General features: G+C 44.0%; 1 protein-coding gene across 6 annotated transcripts in view; it reads right to left on the minus strand.

Moving 5' to 3' along the window:
* Nucleotides 1-1,988: 1,988 nt before the first annotated feature.
* The window catches only part of LOC127005626 (acetyl-coenzyme A synthetase 2-like, mitochondrial), a 26,537-nt gene continuing 7,980 nt past the window's right edge, over nt 1,989-20,545 (minus strand). For all 6 annotated transcript variants that reach the window (XM_050874620.1, XM_050874636.1, XM_050874625.1 and 3 more), the window contains exons 3-13: nt 17,939-18,068; nt 16,521-16,617; nt 15,759-15,958; nt 14,569-14,744; nt 13,875-14,027; nt 8,625-8,772; nt 7,302-7,532; nt 6,670-6,940; nt 5,691-5,787; nt 5,333-5,518; nt 1,989-4,833 (exon numbers count right to left, since the gene is read on the minus strand). In XM_050874620.1, coding sequence (XP_050730577.1) covers nt 4,669-4,833; nt 5,333-5,518; nt 5,691-5,787; nt 6,670-6,940; nt 7,302-7,532; nt 8,625-8,772; nt 13,875-14,027; nt 14,569-14,744; nt 15,759-15,958; nt 16,521-16,617; nt 17,939-18,068 — 1,854 coding nt within the window. In that variant the 3' untranslated portion in view covers nt 1,989-4,668. The remainder of the gene's footprint in view (nt 4,834-5,332; nt 5,519-5,690; nt 5,788-6,669; nt 6,941-7,301; nt 7,533-8,624; nt 8,773-13,874; nt 14,028-14,568; nt 14,745-15,758; nt 15,959-16,520; nt 16,618-17,938; nt 18,069-20,545) is intronic.

Genomic DNA, 20,545 nt, shown 5'->3' on the forward strand with positions numbered 1-20,545 from the left:
GCTAAAGTAGCGAAGCGGCAATTAGCTGTGCCGGCATCCTCTGCATCTGTTGAGAGGGCATTCAGAATACAAGCAGAGCTACAGCGCAGTTGTTTGCGCGCTTGGTTGACAACCAACATGTTCCTGGTTCGATGCCTAGGTGGAGTGGAGACAGATGAACAGTCCCCTTTCCCTGCCCACTCAGCACTCACTCACTCACAGGGTATGGTTACAGGGTTGTGGTTAGCACGTTAGGCTCACACCGAAAGATTCAGGGTTTGATTCCCTGGCGGAGTGAAGACGGGTGGGCAGTCTCTTTACACCTGTGCCCGCGTCAACCAAGCAATGAATGGGTATCGGATTTCAGTCGGGGGTTGTGTCTCGCCTGCCTGGGTGGCGCCTGTGGTTAAAGGAGAGAAATTCATGGCTAAATACCCGAGGCCATCATGTTAAGAACGCATGACTTTGTAGCTCAGTCCATGAAGATACAGGAAGGTGAATTTCATAAATACAGGCATACGTAATCACTCACGTGACCTAAGTACATACGTGCGTACATGTTTACAGAGTTGCAGTCAAGTTAGGCAAGCAGTTTCAAGATAAAGGCCGCCGATAACAGTCCACGAGTGACGCAATGATAGGAAAATATATTCGTCAGACACGAATTAAACTTGTCATCATTTGTCATCCATCACCGAGGGTAAAAAAAAACGTTAATAATGTGATCCTTGCCGTGCCTGTCTTATCTTTTGATCCACCCCGACGCCATCCCCCATGTCTCAATATTTGTCTGTCTACTGTCCATCTACCTGTTTACTCATTTGCATTCTTTTCTATCCATCTATCCACATCTGTATTATTCATGTGAAAGGAGAGAGTATATTCTGCGAGCATTCTATCAAAGGTAAGGTAGAGGTGGATGCATACGCTATAGCTGCGCGTGGCTGCTGTGCTTATCTCCGTATCATTAGCCTTTTGAGTCTGTGAGGAGTACGAACCTATTACCCCGGGACATGGACCAGTGTTATCTTGAGTCTGAGTGTTTCCCATGTACTATTGGTATGATGGATATCCCCTCCTATGGTGCAGAACTTTACATTTTTCTTCATTGAATTGTAGCAGCCACTTTTTGGTCTATTCCAGTAGCTTGGTGAGGTCTGACTGTAGGAAATCCACAGTCAAAGGGTTAAGTCTGGGATTACCACAGTTTACCTTACCCAGGTTTCCCCAGGTATATATATTCATTTATCGACCAGCTCGGAAGGGAGGATGAAAGGCTAGGTGAACTGCACCCCGACTGCCCAGGGCCGAGATTCGAACCCGGTGCCCGCGGATTCATAGTTAGGCACACTACGCACTGTTCCACGGAGGAGTATAATTCATTGTGTTTAATTCTGTTTGCATTCTGTCTGGTGTCAATAAATTATGTCCAACTATTATTTAAAGCACAGATACATTTAAGAAGAGTGCATTGGAGTTTGGGGTATGTTATTAAAGGCTTTGAAAAATAACCTTCCATCCTTAAGCCTATATAACTCATTTCAGTCATCAGCCGCGATTCTTTGAGATTATCATAGCTAGGGAAATATTTAACGAATTAGCTGGCTTTCTTGTGTAAAAGTCGTTGTCGTTATCAATCACACAACCACGTCATAATTTTTTGTTTTCGAAGACTAGATATGCTCTTAACTGATAGGCTAAATTAATAATATAATTTCAACACGTGAGAATTGATAGCGAGAAAAGCCGGATACTTCCTTAATCTAACAAATATTCTTAAATCAATAATCTGGGGCAGATTTCAAGTGATATTTACAGGTGACTGTGATTTTGAAATATACCTGCGACTCGGCTGCTTTCTTTGCACCACTCAAAGCTGTGAACGGTGACGCCTTCCTTAGAAATAAATGAAATAAATAAATAAATAAATAAATAACACACACGAAGAAAGTCGACTAAAAACAATAGGAATACATTTTAATCTCATGTGTGGGTAAAAACTCTCCATAAACATCCCAAAAAATATTTATTCATATCTCCGTTATATAATTAAGAAATTCACATAAAAGCATTTGCACGATTGAATTGCATTTCTAACTTCCAACATAACAGTAAAACACTCACTACACCCCTCTGGAAACAGTTAAAAAATACACTCGCTTTTCATTCCTGCTGGCCCACTCGGCAACAAAGGTCGTTTACCATACCCAGGACTGCTATTACGTGAGCGCCACGAGTCTGACAGGGGAGGATTACGTATTAGGTAAGTCTGTTGTAGTTGCCCTTTCTATGGACCAGTAATCTTTTGGGGGTAAACCTTATCTCCCCCTCCCCCCTCCAGCCTTCCTACGTCATACGGTCGCGCAGAAGGACCAGATCGGACTGACCCTACGTAGCGCACTTTTCTTCCTCTTCCGAAAATAACCACCACTGTCCCTTCATTCTTTTTTCTTTTGCTAGAGCAGCGCCTAGAGGGCTTTTCTTGTGTGTTTGTTTTTTGCCATTGAGCTGCCTTCCTTGTTATAAAAAAATAAGGGCCAGTTCCACAGTTCAAACACGACACGACGGGTTAGCAGGCACACAAACCAATAGATGAAGGCTGCGAAAATTCCTTGCATGGTGTCCGGTGTTTATATACAAGTTCAGAAATTTGTGGATATCATAAAGGAAAGTGCCAAGGAAAAACGGTACACCAAATACAACGTCACTTTTCCTTTGCAACTTCTTTCTTATTCTTCCTGAGCTTTGCAGTCTGCCTTCCCCAGTGCAAACTAATAATAAAGTGGCTTTGTCCCTTATGACCTTACACCTCCGGACGCCTCATATACGAACCCTTCATGTAATTATCACCAAAACTACGGAATCCTTGAGCCCGGCAACTGGATCATGAGGGCTAGCTTCTTAGTGTTACAAGGCACCGTTGCAAGCACTATACACTTCCATGTTGTCTATCCCAAGGGTATAAACTCGTCTTCGTAGATGTGAGGTGATCCCCCGAGGCCCTAGCGAGCACCCTGCCGCTGGTAAGGTTGTTGGGAGACTACTAAGAGGATAGTGAACTCAGCAGGAAACGAGATAATCACCTTTACCTCTTCTGCGTAAGTGATCCAGCAGTGCCTTGACCGGGCGCCTCTCTCACCTGTCTTTCCTTGACATCTAAATGGCTAAAACCTTCCCTACAGAGGCACACAGGGTCGATATTCTCAGACGCTTCCACCACCTCTCACGTCAACTACTTCCAGAGGCCGAAAAAGGAGATTAATCGGGTTTTCATGAGTGTTTTTCACATTCGTGGTACAGGAAAAAGGAGTGTCTTGAAAGTACCTCTGGAAATGCCAAAACATCCTACGAAAACCCTGTTGAATGTGAGTGTGTCAGTGAGGAAGCGTTTGAGAATATGGTCCCATTACCTGAAGCACCCAAAAGCACGTTACAGCAGCACTCATGGCGTTCAGCGAGGCGGCGTCCCAAACACTCGTTCATTCCACTTTCTCCGAGACCTCAACACTGTTTCGAGCGTTCAACCAAATTTCAAATCGAGTTCACGCTTGCGGCATTTTAAGTAACAGACAAAAAATACTAAAATACATGCAGTCACATTATCAGAGGAGATCACTTAGGCTTGGCTCTCATATTTGTTTCTGTGCTAAAACTAAATTTCACCGACACCAAAAATATATAGTCACTGATAACCACCTGCTCAGAATGATATTTAAGAGCACAATCATTCTTGGTAGAAATACTCAACCTTGAACAACTTTTCCCAGGTACAACTTAAGGAAAGAAACCGTAGAAAAACAAAACAAAATGAACACTATATAGATATCACAACTTTGAAGGACGGTTAAACAAGGCCACCTCGCGTGTTTGACTCCCGTTATACTTCAGATAAAAGAACATTCACACATTGCACAGACTTCCCCTCACTCGGTCAAACTCGACGGAGAAACAGAGTGAGGAGAGTGACGTCGTAGGTCATAGGTTTGCGTTGTATTGGAGGCGAGTGTGAGGACGGATTGACAGTTGTGTGAAGTAGTTGGGAAGCTGCGTTGTTACCATACTTCATCGTCTCCAGTGTACAGCGATATAGAGGTAATAAAGCGCCCATTGCTGAGAAAAGGGCTTGTGTAACCTCGGGAAGATTGTGTTTGCAAAAGAGAGGGAAGTGAAGGAGGCGAGAACAAGCATCCACCAATATGTTATGTGAACCACTTACGAGTCAACCGAACAACACACACACACACACACACACACACACACACACACACACACACACACGAGCGGAATGTTAATCAATGTAAAGAAGGAGAAAACACCATAACATCATTTTAAAAGAGTATAGCATCATAACTATGTATGTATATATGTATGCAGGTATGTATGTATGCGAGACCATTCCATACATACATGCGTACATACAAGAACCTCATTTCAGTATATGTGGGTGTAACTGATAACATTATCCTTAGTTACAAAAGAGAAAATAAACTAAAAAAAAGCTAAAACAATGAAACTAGACATCGTAGCTTGACCGTTCCAGTTGTGTGTTGTCATTGGCGAGGAGAGGCGGGGCACTAACTCCCTCCCTCACTACCCATGTCTATTTGTAAGGCACCTCAGCTGAAGGCACACGGTACACATCAGTACTCGAGACTCTGTGGGCTAGACTTCCTTGCTCCCACGCCGCCCTCACCCCCGCCTGTTCTTGCTGTGGGTCTCGACGATGGTCTGCACGATGGAGGGGTCGGCCAGGGTGGAGATGTCGCCCAGCTCCTCAGGCTTGTCGGCGGCGATCTTCCTCAGGATTCTCCGCATGATCTTGCCGGAGCGGGTTTTGGGCAGCCCCGGGCATACCTGCGTGCGGGGACAGGTGGGTAAGGCGCTCAGGTGAGTGTGGAGGGCATAAAGTCGCGAATTGATATTAGAAAAAGAAACTGCACACAAAAAACTCACTATTTGATATCATAAGAACAGGAATAAAGTCAACATTTGATATAAAAAAAAACAGTAGATAAGTCACTCTGATATTACCAGTATATGAATAAAGTCATTTCATAATAAAAAGAAACAGAAAAAGTCAACGTTTGATATTATAAGCATAAGAATAAAGTTACCATTTGATATAAGAAAGGAAAAGTCACCATTTGATATTACAAGCAAAAGAACATATGCGAAAACTACAATAAATTCAGCATGCAACAGCAAAAATACTACTAATACAATACTTAGACATACAGAAAACGTACTGCTGCTACTAGAATCTACTACTACTACTACTACTATTACTATTACTATTACTACTACTACTACTACTACTACTACTACAACAACAACAACTGCACATTCCACCCACCAGGAAGGTCTCGGGGATGGCATAACCCGCAATCTTGGAGCGCACCAGCTTCTTGAGGTCATCCGTGATCTGGTCCTGGCTGGCTTGCGTCCCCTTCTTGAGCACCATGAAGGCGTACACTCCCTCGCCCTTCACCTCGTGCGGGAACCCAACTACTGCGACCTCGGCCACGTCAGGGTGCTCCATCTACACGCGGCAGAGGGTAAGTGTTAAATGGAGGGAGTTTAGTTTAGACTTTGCGGGTTATGTAGCCTTTTGTATGTGTGTATGTTCATCCGCATACCTACAGCAGTGGTTAGTTATCTTGAACAATGCCCATCGGTATCTTTCACCTCTCCCGTGGCTGTCATGTACTCACCATCGCGTCCTCCACCTCGGCCGTGCCCAGACGATGCCCAGTCACGTTGATCACGTCGTCCATGCGCCCCGTGATGTGGTAGTGGCCGTCCTGGTCCCTACGAGGTGAGACTGACGTGAGTGAGGGAAGAGGAGACATGGGTGAAGGTGAAGTGCATAGGTGAAGGAAATGAGAGGGCTAGCGAAACGACATGAGGAAGAGACAGACATAAATGAGTAAATAGGTGAAGACACTGAAAGGGGTAGATAGACGACATGAGGAAGGGATAAACATGATTAAATGATTTACGTACACAGACAAAGAACACGAAAGAGTTAGTTAGATGATATCAGGAAGGGACAGGCATGAGTGAATGACAGACGTGCATAGATGAAGAATATGAAAAGGCTAGAAACGCATGATCGTGGGGCAAATATGAATGCTTGAGATACCAATAAGTTGTGTTCCTCTGCAGCAACTAAATCAACTAACTTCCTTTTTTTTTTTTTTCGAATACTGCTAACACCACCACCGCCATTATTATTACCATAGAGATAAATGAGGAAGGGGGAATTATGTCTGGGAATATGTCCAGAGTAGAATATAACCAAGGAAAAATGTTCGGACGGGGAAATGTCCAGAGGTGAATATGGCCATGGGGTAATTTGTCAGTGGAAAATGTCAGGAGGGGGAAATGTCTAGGGGGATATGTCCGGAGGATAATACTCGTATGTCCAGGGGGGTGAATAACCATGGGGGAATCTAACCGGCTACCCCCCGCCGCAGTCCTCACCATGGTTGCCAGATTATCGTATTCAGAGCCACGTATTTACCGGTTTCTGGCCTATAACTGTTGCCATGGAAGAAACACAAATAATTAACCATTTAAACGATAACCGTATATGAAGACAGTTATTTGGGTGATGAAAGCAGTTTTTGGGGTCGAAAATCGGCTAACATAAGAGGCAGAGTACGACAATCTGGCAACGTTGGTCCTCACCTGTAGGCCCCGTCGCCGCTGAAGTAGTACCCGGGGAAGGGCGCGAAGTAGGTGTCGAGGTAGCGTTTGTGGTCGCCGTAGATGGTGCGCGCGATGCCGGGCCAGACGGAGCCGACGCAGAGAGCCCCGCCGACGCCCTCTCCGTTCACCACGCCTCCGTTGGGGTCGCACAGCACGGGCTTGACGCCGAACATGGGCCGCATGGGCATACCGGGAAGGACTGGGGCGCCGGGAGCAGAGGGTCGAGGGCTGATCATGATGCCTCCGGTCTCTGTTGGGGGCAGATTAGTTACGAGTTCAAGAAATCTTTTTAGTCTCACTAACATCAAAACATTCCACAGGTCTGCTACTTGGGTGCTAGATAAGTTTGAAAATGCGTCACAAATCAGTTTAATGTGGAGTTAAAGATGTGTTTACAGCCTCGCAATCAACATTAAATTCCTTCATTGGTCTGCGAATTGGTTTTCTCTTAACTAACACTTTCTTCTAACCAAAATACTATTACTTTACTCTCCACTCCTATATCAATAATTTTTCTATTTTCCATTGATGTAATTTCATTGTTCTCAATAATGATAATAACAATAATAATAACAGCAATTATCTCCCAAAAGAACAGCAAAGTATCTCACCCGTCTGCCACCAGGTGTCCACAAGGGTGCATCGCTTCTCCCCTACCAGATCGTGGAACCAGTGCCAGGCCTCGTGGTTGAGCGGCTCCCCCACCGAGCCGAGCATCCGCAGCGAGGAACGGTCGTGTCGCGTCACCCAGTCGTCCTCGTAGCGCAGCAGCAGACGCAGGGCGGTGGGGGCGCAGTAGAAGTGTGTGATGCCCAGCCGCGAGACCGTCTCCCAGTACCGCCCTGGTGGGGGACGAGAACAGTCAAGTGAATGAAACAAGTAGAAAAGTGTATCGTGGATTGAAGGAAAGCAACGAACTGAGTGAGAGGTTTAAAAAAGATATATTACCTGAGGAAAAACAGTGAAGATAGCTTGACAGTTATTACCAGGATTGAAAGAGAACAGTTAAAAAGTGGAAGATATAATTAAAAAAAGAGTATCACCTAATTTTTTTACAGGAAAGGAGGCAGCTCAAGGGCAAACAATAGAAACTACGGAAAAAAAAAGCTCGCTGGCGCTGCTCCTATAAATATTGGGCAGTAAGATTTCCAATACAGAGGACACAATAATTTGGAGAGGTGTCTTGATACTCCTCTTGAGCAGATAAACGAATGAGCAACGTAGTCTGAGAGTTTGCTGAGTTAACGAAAGACAGGTAACAAGGCAGTGTATGCTCTTCTTGCAGATAAATGATTGAATAACGTAGTCTGAACATTACCTGAGTTTAAGGAAGACAGGTAACAAGGTGGTGTATGCTCATCTTGCAGATAAATCAATGAATAACGTAGTATGAACATTACCTGAGTTTAAGGAAGACAGGTAACAAGGTGGTGTATGCTCACTTTGCAGATAAATCAATGAATAACGTAGTCTGAACATTACCTGAGTTTAAAGAAGACAGGTAACAAGGTGGTGTATGCTCTTCTTGCAGATAAATCAATGAATAACGTAGTCTGAACATTACCTGAGTTTAAGGAAGAGAGGTAACAAGGTGGTGTATGCCATCTTGCAGATAAATCAATGAATAACGTAGTCTGAACATTACCTGAGTTTAAGGAAGACAGGTAACAAGGTGGTGTATGCCATCTTGCAGATAAATCAATGAATAACGTAGTCTGAACATTACCTGAGTTTAAGGAAGACAGGTAACAAGGCAGTGTATGCTCTTCTTGCAGATAAATGATTGAATAACGTAGTCTGAACATTACCTGAGTTTAAAGAAGACAGGTAACAAGGTGGTGTATGCTCTTCTTGCAGATAAATCAATGAATCACCTAGTCAGAAAGTTTCCGAAGTTAAAGGACAGTTAACGAAGTGGTGTAGTAGGGTATTACCTGGGTCGGGGTACGTTGGGGTACTTTCAAAGAGCACCGTGGTAGCACCGTTGGCGAGGGGGCCGTAGACCACGTAGGAGTGCCCCGTGATCCAGCCGACGTCAGCCACACAGCCGAACACGTCCCCGACTTGGTAGTCAAACGCGTGCTGCGAAAACGGAATAGAGGTTACGAGGGAATGACTTCGGCCAACATTCGTAGACGCTTTCTCCGCCTCCCACCTCAACTATTTCCAAAGGCCCAAAAGGAGATTAATTGGGTTCTCGTCCCGTCTGATAGTCAAACGCGTGCTGCGAAAACGGAATGAGAGGTTACGAGGGAAAGACTTCGGCCAACATTCGTAGACGCTTTCTGCGCCTCCCACCTCAACTATTTCCAAAGGCCCAAAAGGAGATTAATTGGGTTCTCGTCCCGTCTGGTAGTCAAACGCGTGCTGTGAAGACAGAAAAGGAGAGACTGCGAGGGAGACTTAAGCCAGTGTTCCCTAACGCTTCCTCTTCTCATACCAACTATTTCCAAAGGCCAAAAGGAGATGAATTGGGCTCTCATATTTCAAGCCTCAAAAAGAGCACTCATTCCCCTTTGTCTGTAGCGATTAGAAACCAGAAAAAGCGAACTACACCGATTTATCTTTTGCTTATAGTTTCGCACCCCAAAAATGACGAACTCAGATCTATATAATATTCTGCTTGTTACTTTTGTGGTCTTGCTACTACCCGTGTCAATAACAATTCTTTTTTTCTAAGTTTTCATCCTTCCTCACCGTAGTGGTCAGTGCATGTTTGGATAAAACAGCCGAAATACCAATATAGCTAAAAACAATGCATATATTATTAAGTAAAATCATGGTAACAAAATTCAACGTTGGAAGTAAAGCTTTAATAAAAGTGAAAATAAGTGAATATTGACATTATTATTATTATTATTATTATTATTATTATTATTATTATTATTATTATTATTATTATTATTATTATTATTATTATTATTATTATTATTATTATTATTATTATTATTAGTAGTAGTATTATTAGTATTATTATTAGTTATTATTATTATTATGTATTTTTATCATATCATTATCTTTATAATTATTATTATTATTATTATTATTATTATTATTATTACTATTATTATTATTATTAGTAGTAGTAGTAGTAGTAGTGGTAGCAGCAGTAGTAGTAGTATTAAGTGAAATTATTTTTCCGCATCGGCATCTTCATCGCCTTCTTCGGGTGTCGCGGCTATAAAGAGGACGAGGCGCAATCAAGCGGCGATGCACAGCGAGGTTTTAAAATAGAGAAACTTTGTACTCTGTGGCTTGCTCTGTGGTGGCTTATTTATACGTGTGCGCGTGTGTGAAGGGGGGGAGGGAGGACAATATAAAATAAGACTTTTTGTGCAACGAGCATATAAATAGAAGCAAACAATCGATTTTCAAGAAAGTTTTTTTTAAAGATTTATCCCCAAGTATCACTAGGGGAACGGGCCCTTGTCCGAAGACAGCCCGTTAAGAGGGAAAAAATTGCTCCCTCCCTGCACGAGGGAGCACGGGCCTTTGCCTTTGGCCGTAGCAGGGTGCCGACAGACCAACTCTATCGGTGATCGAAATCTAGCCGACCAAATTGGTCTGTCGACGAGGACTGGCGTGTCTGTCAGGAAAGTTGACTCCTAGGAGGTATTTTATATGGTTAATCTTTTCCTCGTCGACATTATGGGGTCAGGTAAGACTGTGCTCGTTATTATCAGACGCTTTCGCCTCTTACTTTCAAAGACCAAAAAGAAGATTAATCGGGTTCTAATGAGTATTTTTTAGGATCTTGGTACAGGAGGGACAAACTACCACCAGGGTCATTGTACTACCCCTGGAAATGCTCACAACTCCTACGAAAACCGTGTCAAATATGTGTACCTACGTGGGCGCCGAAATGTCTAAGAATATGGCCCTAGAACTGATAATGAACTAGAGTGTTATGTTTAGGTTGGTATGCATTGCTGTGGATCTCAAAAATGTATATAAATAAAGTTGTATAAGACTGTATAGTCTCTCCTAGCCCGCCCAGGTAAGCTACACACAACGACAGGTACACTACACACAGAGATCGGGTGTGTGTTTGAGGGGGAATGTTTGGAAGGGGAAAAGTGCGGGAGGCGTGGTACTTCCCTTCTCTGTATGGGTAGGCGGCTCCCACTCTTGAACAAGTCAGATTATGTTAAGTTAGGCTAAGTTAGGTTAAGTTACATTACGAGTAAAAGTGTATCAATGAGTATAATTTAAAGTGGGAATCACATTGGGAGTATTTTCAAGAACACCCCGTGGTTAGTTTCCAAGCTACAACCGAGCGTCTTCACTCAGGGACCACATACCCATAGAGAGATTGGAAATATGCGTCTGGGAGGTATTTTCTAATAATCTATTCCTCCTGGGTAATATGGGGCCAGGCAAGGCACTATCTCTACTGATAACATGCACACACTCGAGGCGTCCCGCGGATACTGTAGAATGAAGACACATGCCTCACGCTTGTCGGGGTCCGAGAGATCGAGGTAAGTAGGTCACAGACTTACATACTAGACTGCTCGTCCCCCATCTCCCTGTATTGAGCTGAGTAAAGCCGGCCTGGGGCCGTGGGTGTGCCCAGTTCATCCAAAACCGACGACTTCACACACGTCACTCCCACCCTGTTTCCTGACCCCAACATTAATTTTTAAGAAAAACTGAGACCACCATCATCTTCCTGAGAAAATTCTGCATCACACTAGCATACAATTGTAACAATAATATGAAAATACACATACCTAAATCAGAGTTAAATGAAGCAGGGAGTACACATTTTCTTGCACTTATTTCCCTTCAACTCCTTAGTACTCAGCTGGTTTTCGTCGCATCACTTTTATAAGCCCAGATCCTAAATCTGCATGTTTTTCTGCTTCTGATGGTGTAGGGTACGTCCCGTGGTAAAAATATACATGTACATAGGGTCAAAATAGCCTATGGAAATAAGTCGCGCCGTGACGGCGTTCATTCGCCTCGGCAATTGTTTACTCAGACTCGCCGCTGTCGCACAAAGACAGTTGTAGGGAGGGATTCCAGCTTGCCAGTAATAAACTACCGTTAACGTGTAATGGCCAGAAATGTGCTACAGCTGTAATGGTATTTTTCCCTATGTAAATAGAGTTAACGGGATGTTTGCGTAGCCATATATATGTACTGTACATGGGTTTCTCATGACATGTGAAGGAAAGAAGGAAAGGAAAGAAGGAAGAGAGAGAGGGAGAAGAAAGAGAAGGAGAGAGAGAGAGAGAGAGAGAGAGAGAGAGAGAGAGAGAGAGAGAGAGAGAGAAACACAGAAATATGATTATAATAGTAGACCATTGAAGAGACGCACGGATCGACACTCCACCGTCACGGCGCGACTTATGTTCGGAGGCGATTTTGACCCTATGTATATTTTTTACCTCGGGACGTACCCTACACCATCAGAGGCAGGAAAACATGCAGATTTAGGATCTTGGCTTATAAAAGTGATGCGACGAAAACCAGCTGAGTACTGAAGAGTTAAAGAGAAACAAATGCAAGAAAATGTGTACTCCCTTCTTCATTTAATTCTGATTTTTGTATGTGTATTTTTACATTATTGTTACAATTTTATGCTAGTGTGATGCAGAATTTTCTCAGGAAGATGATGGTGGTCTCAGTTTTTCTTAAAATTTAATGTTGGGGTCAGGAAACAGGGTGGGAGTGACGTGTGTGAAGTCGTCGGTTTTGGATGAACTGGGCACACCCACGGCCCCAGGCCGGCTTCACTTGGAGGCTAGTATGGAAGTCTGTGAAGTAGGCTAACCGTTGACGTCGTGGCCTGAAGGAGTTAAGTGTTAGTGTATCTCGGTGGTGTGATAAAGATTCTCAAGAGTTTCCTTATATTAATCTCGTTATCTCTCTCTCTCTCTCTCTCTCTCTCTCTCTCTCTCTCTCTCTCTCTCTCTCTCTCCTCATATAACCGTACATATACCTTCTTATATGTTTGTTTGTTTTCCTGTATATTATCGTTTTACATTCCTTCCTATCAGTTGACTCGCTTCGATTTTTACATAATAACGTATGCATGTATGTATGTATGTAGCTATGTATATAAGTATGCATGTATATTTATGAATGCGTGTGTCTGTCTCTATTTTTCTGTCTGTATGTCCGTCTGCCTATCTATTGACAATCATTCAAGGCCCGGTAGGCCTGTACAGAGACAGCTCCTTTGACCCTAAGCTCCCGTGTATCTACCCCACTTTTGAATGTGACGACTGCTAAGCCTATTCCACTCATCCACCACCCTGTTAGTAAACACTTCAATATATTTAACTGTCTACATATAATCATACTTATCTATCTATGTATCTATGTATCTATCTATCTATCTATCTATCTATCTATCTATCTATCTACCTAACCTTTCGCCAGCTTTCATATTAATAGTTGCCTAGAGTTATTCAGTGAACGAATAAGAAGAAAAATATATATAAAATGTTAATAATATAAATTCAATTACGGTCATGCTTTGCTGTTTTCTCGACACACGTGCTTGCCGTAGGAGAAGGAGGAGGAGGAGAAGGAGGAGGAGGAGGAGGAGGAGAAGGAGGAGGAGAAGGAGAAGGAGGAGGAGGAGGAGGAGGAGAAGGAGGAGAAGGAGGAGGAGGAGGAGGAGGAGGAGGAGGAGGAGGAGGAGGAGGAGGAGGAGGAGAAGGAGGGGGGTTGAGGCGCGTGTGTTGGGCTTTTACTTTTTCTGACGGTAAATCACACACGACTATTTTTTGTGACGTAATTTTACCGTGACTGTTTGTTGAGGTTTACTTTTCAACGTCTTACACCTAGCCCCTGTTATTTCGCTAGTCTTTATATTATCATCATTACTATCACTAAACTTATTCTTATTCTTGTCAATATATACTACCACCACCATCATTATTATTATTATTGTAGTTGCAGTGTTTGTTGATCTTCTTTTCCATTATTTAGACTAATCATGCTCAATTAGTTTACCTGTCGTTAAGAGCATTACTAATTCACTAACACACCTGCGCCGTAAACACCTTATGAAGACTTACCTGCCTTTTTATTTTCATATGTATAACACTTGATTAATGGAAGGTGGTTTATAAACATATCTCATTCACATTCCGTTAAAATTACTTGTCTTTACATTACGTCAAAATACATCACTAACTCCTACTAACACACCTGCCCCGTAAGCTCACCTTGTGCGTGGTGGCGGCGTAGAGAAGGTAGCCGGCGGAGGTGTGCGCCACGCCCTTGGGGGAGCCCGTGCTGCCCGACGTGTAGAGCAGGAAGAGCAGGTCCTCGGCGCCTTGCACGGCCGGCTCGCACTCCGTCCCTTCGCCGCTCAGGGCCTGGGGAAGGGAGTGGGTGGTTAGATGTGCTGTTGGTCACTCGTTCTCCCTTCGTTCATTTTTTTTTTAATCTTTTGTCTATCTTTTCTCTCTCTCTCTTTATTCATTTATTTGTTTATCTTTACTTTTCTCTCTCTCTCTCTCTCTCTCTCTCTCTCTCTCTCTCTCTCTCTCTCTCTCTCTCTCTCTCTCTCTCTCTCTCTCTCTCTCTCTCCCTCAGCATTTATCTTTTTTCTTGTCTTCTTTTTGTATTTTTCTCTATAATGTCATTCAGCTAACCCTAATCTCTACCTATCAGTCTACCTGTCTTTCTATCTATCTATTTACTTATCTATCTATCTATCTATTTATCTATCTATCTAGCTATGTGTCTGTCTATATACTTATCTATGTTTATCTATCTTTGCTATATTACATTAATAAGGGTACACACACACACACACACACACACACACACACACACACACACACACACACACTAACCCCCCCTGCCACCTCCCTCTCCCCCTCCCCTCACCCACCCACACACACACTTGCTCACCTGCTCAAGCGCTATGTCCTTGGGTCCCATCTTCACCTGCGCCCCCGTCCGCGAGCCCACGAACACCTGCCGCACGGAGGGACACTTGGCCACGGCCGCGTCCACCACCTGCTTCAGCTGTATCACCTTCCCGCCGCGCACCGCCTGGTCTGCCGTGATCACCGTCTCGGCTCCGGCTGCGAGAGGAAGAGGTGTGATGATGAGCTGGTATTCTCAGACGCTCTCGCTTCTCACATCAACTATTTCTAGAGGTCAAAAAAGGAGATAAGTCGGGTTCTAATGAGTGTTTTTAGACAGAAGAAGGATTAAACTATCACCAGGGTCATGAAAGTACCCATGGAAATGTTCAAAACTCCTATATGAAAGCTTTGTAAAATATGTGACCTGGGCCGTAGAAAGGTTTGCGAATATGGCCCGTAGAGTTTTTTTTAAAAGTAGAAGAAGCTGTTCAAGGGAAAAAAAAAAAAAAAAAAAACAATACGGAAAAAAAGTCCGCTACTCACTGCTCCTACAAAAGAGTAAATAGCAAGGTCTGAGGTTAAGCGTTATGCAGCCTCCAGTCTGGAGTCATGTAATTCCTGTTGAGAGGGTTTTCTGTTGGAAGAAGTTGATTAATGCAGCGTGGAGTCGTCAGCGTATGAATGGATAGGATTGCTTGTTATGGAAAGAAGATCATTGATAAATAACAGGAAAAGAGTGGGTGATAGGACAGAGCCCTGTGGAACACCACTGTTGTTAGGTTTAGGGGAAGAGCAGTGACCGTCTACCACAGCAGAGATAGAACGGCCGGAAAGGAAACTGGAGATAAAGGAACAGAGAGAAGGATAGAAACCGTAAGAGGGCAGTTTAGAAAGCAAAGACTTGTGCCAGACTCTATCGAAAGTTTCGAAATGTCTAGCGCAACTGAGAAAGTTTCACCGAAACGGCTAAGAGAGGATGACCAGGAGTCAGTTAAGAGAGCAAGAAGATCGCCAGTAGAACGTCCCTTGCGGAACCCATACTGGCAATCAGATAGACGGTCAGAAGTGGAAAGATGCTTTTGAATCTTCTGGTTAAGGATTGATTCAAAAGTTATTGGTTTGTCTTAATCGGTTGTGGAATTACGTTATGACGAGTTGTTGCTTTTTGTTTTCAGTAACGGAGGTAGCGTTGAAAGGGAAAAGGACAAAAAAGTATTGAGGAAAACTCACCGTCCTGGATCCTAGAAGCCAGAGCGTCGGCGGAGAAGCCAGCGAAGACGACGGAGTGGACAGCCCCGATTCTGGCGCAGGCGAGCATGGCGGTGACGGCGAGGGGCGACACGGGCAGGTACAGGGCCACTCTGTCCCCGCGCCCCACGCCGCTAGCCCGAAGGACGTTGGCCAGGCGACACACCTCATCCTGAAGCTGCCTGTTGAAGGATCGAGAAGCTAAAGGAGATGAGCACTGAGGCCATGCGCAGCTGTACTACTCAACTTTACCTTTACCTACAGTGGATTGAAAATAGAGTAAAAACAACGCCAAAGATAAAACAAATACAACCTGAATCACCACAATTATTACACGTGAATACCAGTAGAACGATCAAGGGACAGCACAATGATATACGTAGTTGAAAATAAGGTCCATGAACAAGACAGCAACACGACAACACTTAAAATATTGAAAAAGGAGAGAGATGTGGAGAACAATGTGTAGAAAGACGAATAGAAGATAGATAGATACGTAGATAGATAGATAGATAGATAGATAGATGAATAGACAGATAGATGCACCCTTACGTATATCTATGCTTAATAAGTAGTGGTAGTATGTTTTTTTCTCACTCATCCATTTCCCGCCCGCTCCACACACCCGCCCCCCGTATTCACTCACCTCCAGTGGTCTAGAGATAGTTAGATAGACAGAGAGAGAGGTAGAGCAAGAGAGAGAGACCGCACCACCTGTCCCCCATCCCCCGCCCCCCTTCGCACCTGTATGTCACCCGCTCCTCCTGGCCCGGTTCGTCCTTCTCCCACAACAGTGCCACTCGGTCCGGGTCCTGCCGCGCGTGACGGTCCACACAATTCACTGGGGGAACGAAGGAGATGAATAACAGAACTTCGATATAACGGAAAACTCTATAGCATTAAATAAACACGCAGACCAAACAGATCGTATTGACTAAACTAAGTGGTCTGCCGATAAACACGCTCCTCCTCCTCCCCCACGCCCACTTACACACACACACACACACACACACACACACACACACACACACACACACACACACACACACACACACACACACACACAGAGCTTCGTACATAAGGATACATAAGGTCATAAGGAGACTACAAGGGGCCAATCAACTTTCACTTACTATATCTCCTAAGAAATACCTAATTACTTACGTTCTATATCCACCCTTGCGACAGAGATGAGCACCAAGGCCACGCGCAGCTATAATGTATATCTCAATCCTTACCTTTTTTTTATATCCATCATCCGTTATTTAATCTGTCTCACTGCCATTTCTATCTTTCATTCGTATTTGTATTATTTTTTCAACTTCTGGATTTGGTTGGTTTGGTCTTTGGATTGGGTTGGTTAATACTCACAGAAAAATAATATATAGACAAAACAAAGAATAGTTTATGAAAAAGTAAATAAATATAAGAAAAGAGAGTAATGGGACGCTGGGTTATTCCTGTTTTGTCTTTTTTTTGTTGTTGATGTTGTTGATGTTAAAGGAAATAGTGATCGAACTGTCTTTATTTAATCATTTACAGAATTGAACTGTATTACATCAGCGGCTAATAGACATGAGCGAGACTTTGATAAAAATAAAAGTGGAATGCGAACTCGAAAAAAAAAATCGGTTTAGCTCTTGACATCCTTTGAGGCTTTATTTATAGGTCAAGGTGAAGGTAAAGGACGCGTGCCATGAATTTTTAGGCCTATCTAGCTCTTTAGGCCTACTCTCTCTCTCTCTCTCTCTCTCTCTCTCTCTCTCTCTCTCTCTCTCTCTCTCTCTCTCTCTCTCTCTCTCTCTCTCTCTCTCTCTCTCTTCCCTTTTCTTTTTTTTTCTTTCGTTTCCTTTCCTTTCCTTTTTCTTTTCCTTTCCTTTGTTGTCGTTTTCTATTTTTCTTTATTCCTTCCTTTCCTTTTTATTTCTTTTCTTCTCTTTTTCTCTCTCTTATAACAAACAGCTATATCAGTACCGAAATCTAATGCTGTTTTTTTCCCCATATAACAAGTTGGTATCTGATCCTTTTAAGTCACTTCAGATAAAATGGTTCACGGTAGCTATTGTCTTTTGGTTTCTGGGTGAGTGGCTGATAGAGAAACTGCATTTTCATCCCCTCAGACTACCACCGCTACCATTACCACCACCATCGCCGCCACTCACCAGACACGTTGAGTTGGCCATCTGGAAACCACCTAAAGATGGCCTTCTCCGGTTCATGGGCCGTCACCGTCTGGAACTCCCTCTGCCACTCCAACCGCGAGCGAGCAAGCTGCCCCCAAAACTCCTCGGGCTGGAAGGAGGGACAATGGGTTAGGAGAGGGATGAGGGAAGGGAGGAGGCGGGGGCGTTTAGCGGAGAAGGAGAGAAGAGGAAAAGTATGGATAGGAGAGGGTTGAAGGAAAGGATGGAGGTGGTATGTTTGGGGATAAGGAAGAGGGAAGAGGAGGAGAGGAATGTTTAGGATAGGGATAATGGAAAGAAGGGAGCTTGGGGCATTTGGCATAAGGGATGGGAAAGACGAGGAGAGAGCAATGGTTAGTATAGGGATGAGAGAAAGAGGAGGAGATGAGGCGTTTGGGAATAAAGAAGGGAGAAAAAGAAACAGGGATGGTTAAGGCAAGGATAAGGGAAAGGATGAAGAGGAGGGGGTTGGGGAGAAAGGAGAGGGAAAGAGAAGAGTAGGCGGAGATGGGGAAGGAGGTGAGGCATTTGGGGATAGAGAAATAACTTACTAGAGGGGCTGGTTCTAGTGTTGTTATGTGTGAGGGCGGTTATATAACGCAATAATACACCACCTTCTCCCAAATAAATAGGTCACAGGATAATCACCGTACTTTCGCGGGTAATAACGGCGAAGCCACACGTCATTATTTAGGTTATTCGGCAACTGAAAGCCTGAATAGTTCCTCATCAGGACACACTTATCCAACAACGGCAGGAAAATAACGTAATCTCAAAGACGTACAGATTTCCCAGAGAGAGAGAGAGAGAGAGAGAGAGAGAGAGAGAGAGAGAGAGAGAGAGAGAGAGAGAGAGAGAAAACATGTGCGACGGAAGGTTGAAAGGGTAAAACAAGATCTGGATATCGTATAAAGACTAGGAGTGTGAGAGAGAGAGAGAGAGAGAGAGAGAGAGAGAGAGAGAGAGAGAGAGAGAGAGAGAGAGAGAAATGGGGAGAGAGAGAGGAGAGAGATGGGTAGCTTTGGCGAGAGAGAGAGAGAGAGAGAGAGAGAGAGAGAGAGAGAGAGAGAGAGAGAGAGAGAGAGAGAGAGAGAGAGAGAGAGAGAGAGAGAGAGAGAGAGAGAGAGAGAGAGAGTGATGGCTAAAAAAGTTACCTGTCCTGCTGATAATTAAGAGAGAATATTTTCCTACCTCAAGTCCTTCATTGTTTTCTTGCTCTTATTGACACACACACACACACACACACACACACACACACACAAGCTTGGCGGCGTACGTGTTGGCTAAGTTCAGAAAGAATGTTTACACGAGCCATTTCACTACTAAGAAAAAATAGTGACGAAGAAATGGATGGCGGGACGGAGGACAGAGGAAGGGAGAGAGAATGGAGGATGGAGAGGAGGAGAAATGGAGAAAGGAAGGAGAGAGAGGGAAGGAGGGTGTGGAGGAAAGGAAGGGAAGGGGTGGAGGAAAGGAAACGGGGGAGGAGGAGGAGAAGTGGAGAAAGGAAGGGGGGAGAGGGAGAGAGGGTGTGGAGGAAAGGAAGGGAAGGGGTGGAGGAAGGGAAACGGGGGAGGAGGAGGAGAAGTGGAGAAAGGAAGGGGAGAGAGGGAGGGAGGGTGTGGAGGAAAGGAAGGGAAGGGGTGGAGGAAGGGAAACGGGGGAAACATGGAAACATGGAAACATGGAAATGCAGGCAACAGAAAGCCTATTGGCTCATTACGAGGTCGCCCGCTTGGGTGATTTAATCTGCTCGACCGCCACTTGGGGCTTGGTGAGCAGATGAAAGCACCTCGATATTGAGGAGCAGATGGAAGCCCCTCGTTATTCAGTTTACTCCTGACGCAGCGAAATGACGGTCGATTCTATATTTGAAGGAGTTGATGGTATTCGCATTTACTACTTCTGAGGGAAGATTGTTCCAGTGGCGGATGACTCGGTTTGAAAAGAAACTCCTTCCAATGTCTGTGTTACATCGACTCGACTGAATGGGTAAACCGTTATTTCTAGTTCTTGAGTTGGTTTGCAGTTCAAAGAATTTGGAGTAATCGACGTTATTGAACTTTTTTAGATACTTGAAGACTTGAATCATATCCCCTCGTAGGCGTCTTTTCTCCAATGTAAAGAGGTTGAGTCGCTTGAGTCGTTCCTCGTACGGTTGAGCCCTTAAGGTTGGAATCATCTTTGTGGCGCGTCGTTGAATCCTTTCCAGTAAAGCAATGTCCTTTCTGTAATTGGGAGACCAGAACTGCACTGCATACTCGAGGTGCGGTCTTACCATGGAATTATACAAGGATAGCATCACGTCTGGTGTTTTACACTCGAAGTTCCTCGCTATGAACCCGAGCATAATGTTGGCCTTGTTGTATGCTTTTTACAGTGATTCGCGTGTTTCAGGAAACTGCTGATAGAGACTCAATTATCCTTTTCCTCCTGCATCGCTTGCAGAGGTCTCCCATTCATGATGTATGTGTGGTTACTATTTTGGGACCCAATGTGCATGACTTTGCATTTGTCAACATTAAAAGACATTTGCCATTTTTCCGACCATTCGATAATGTGATTGAGGTCTTTCTGAATGATTTC

This window comes from Eriocheir sinensis, chromosome 3 (genome assembly GCF_024679095.1).
Source record: "Eriocheir sinensis breed Jianghai 21 chromosome 3, ASM2467909v1, whole genome shotgun sequence".
Classification (NCBI taxonomy): Eukaryota; Metazoa; Arthropoda; class Malacostraca; order Decapoda; family Varunidae; genus Eriocheir; species Eriocheir sinensis.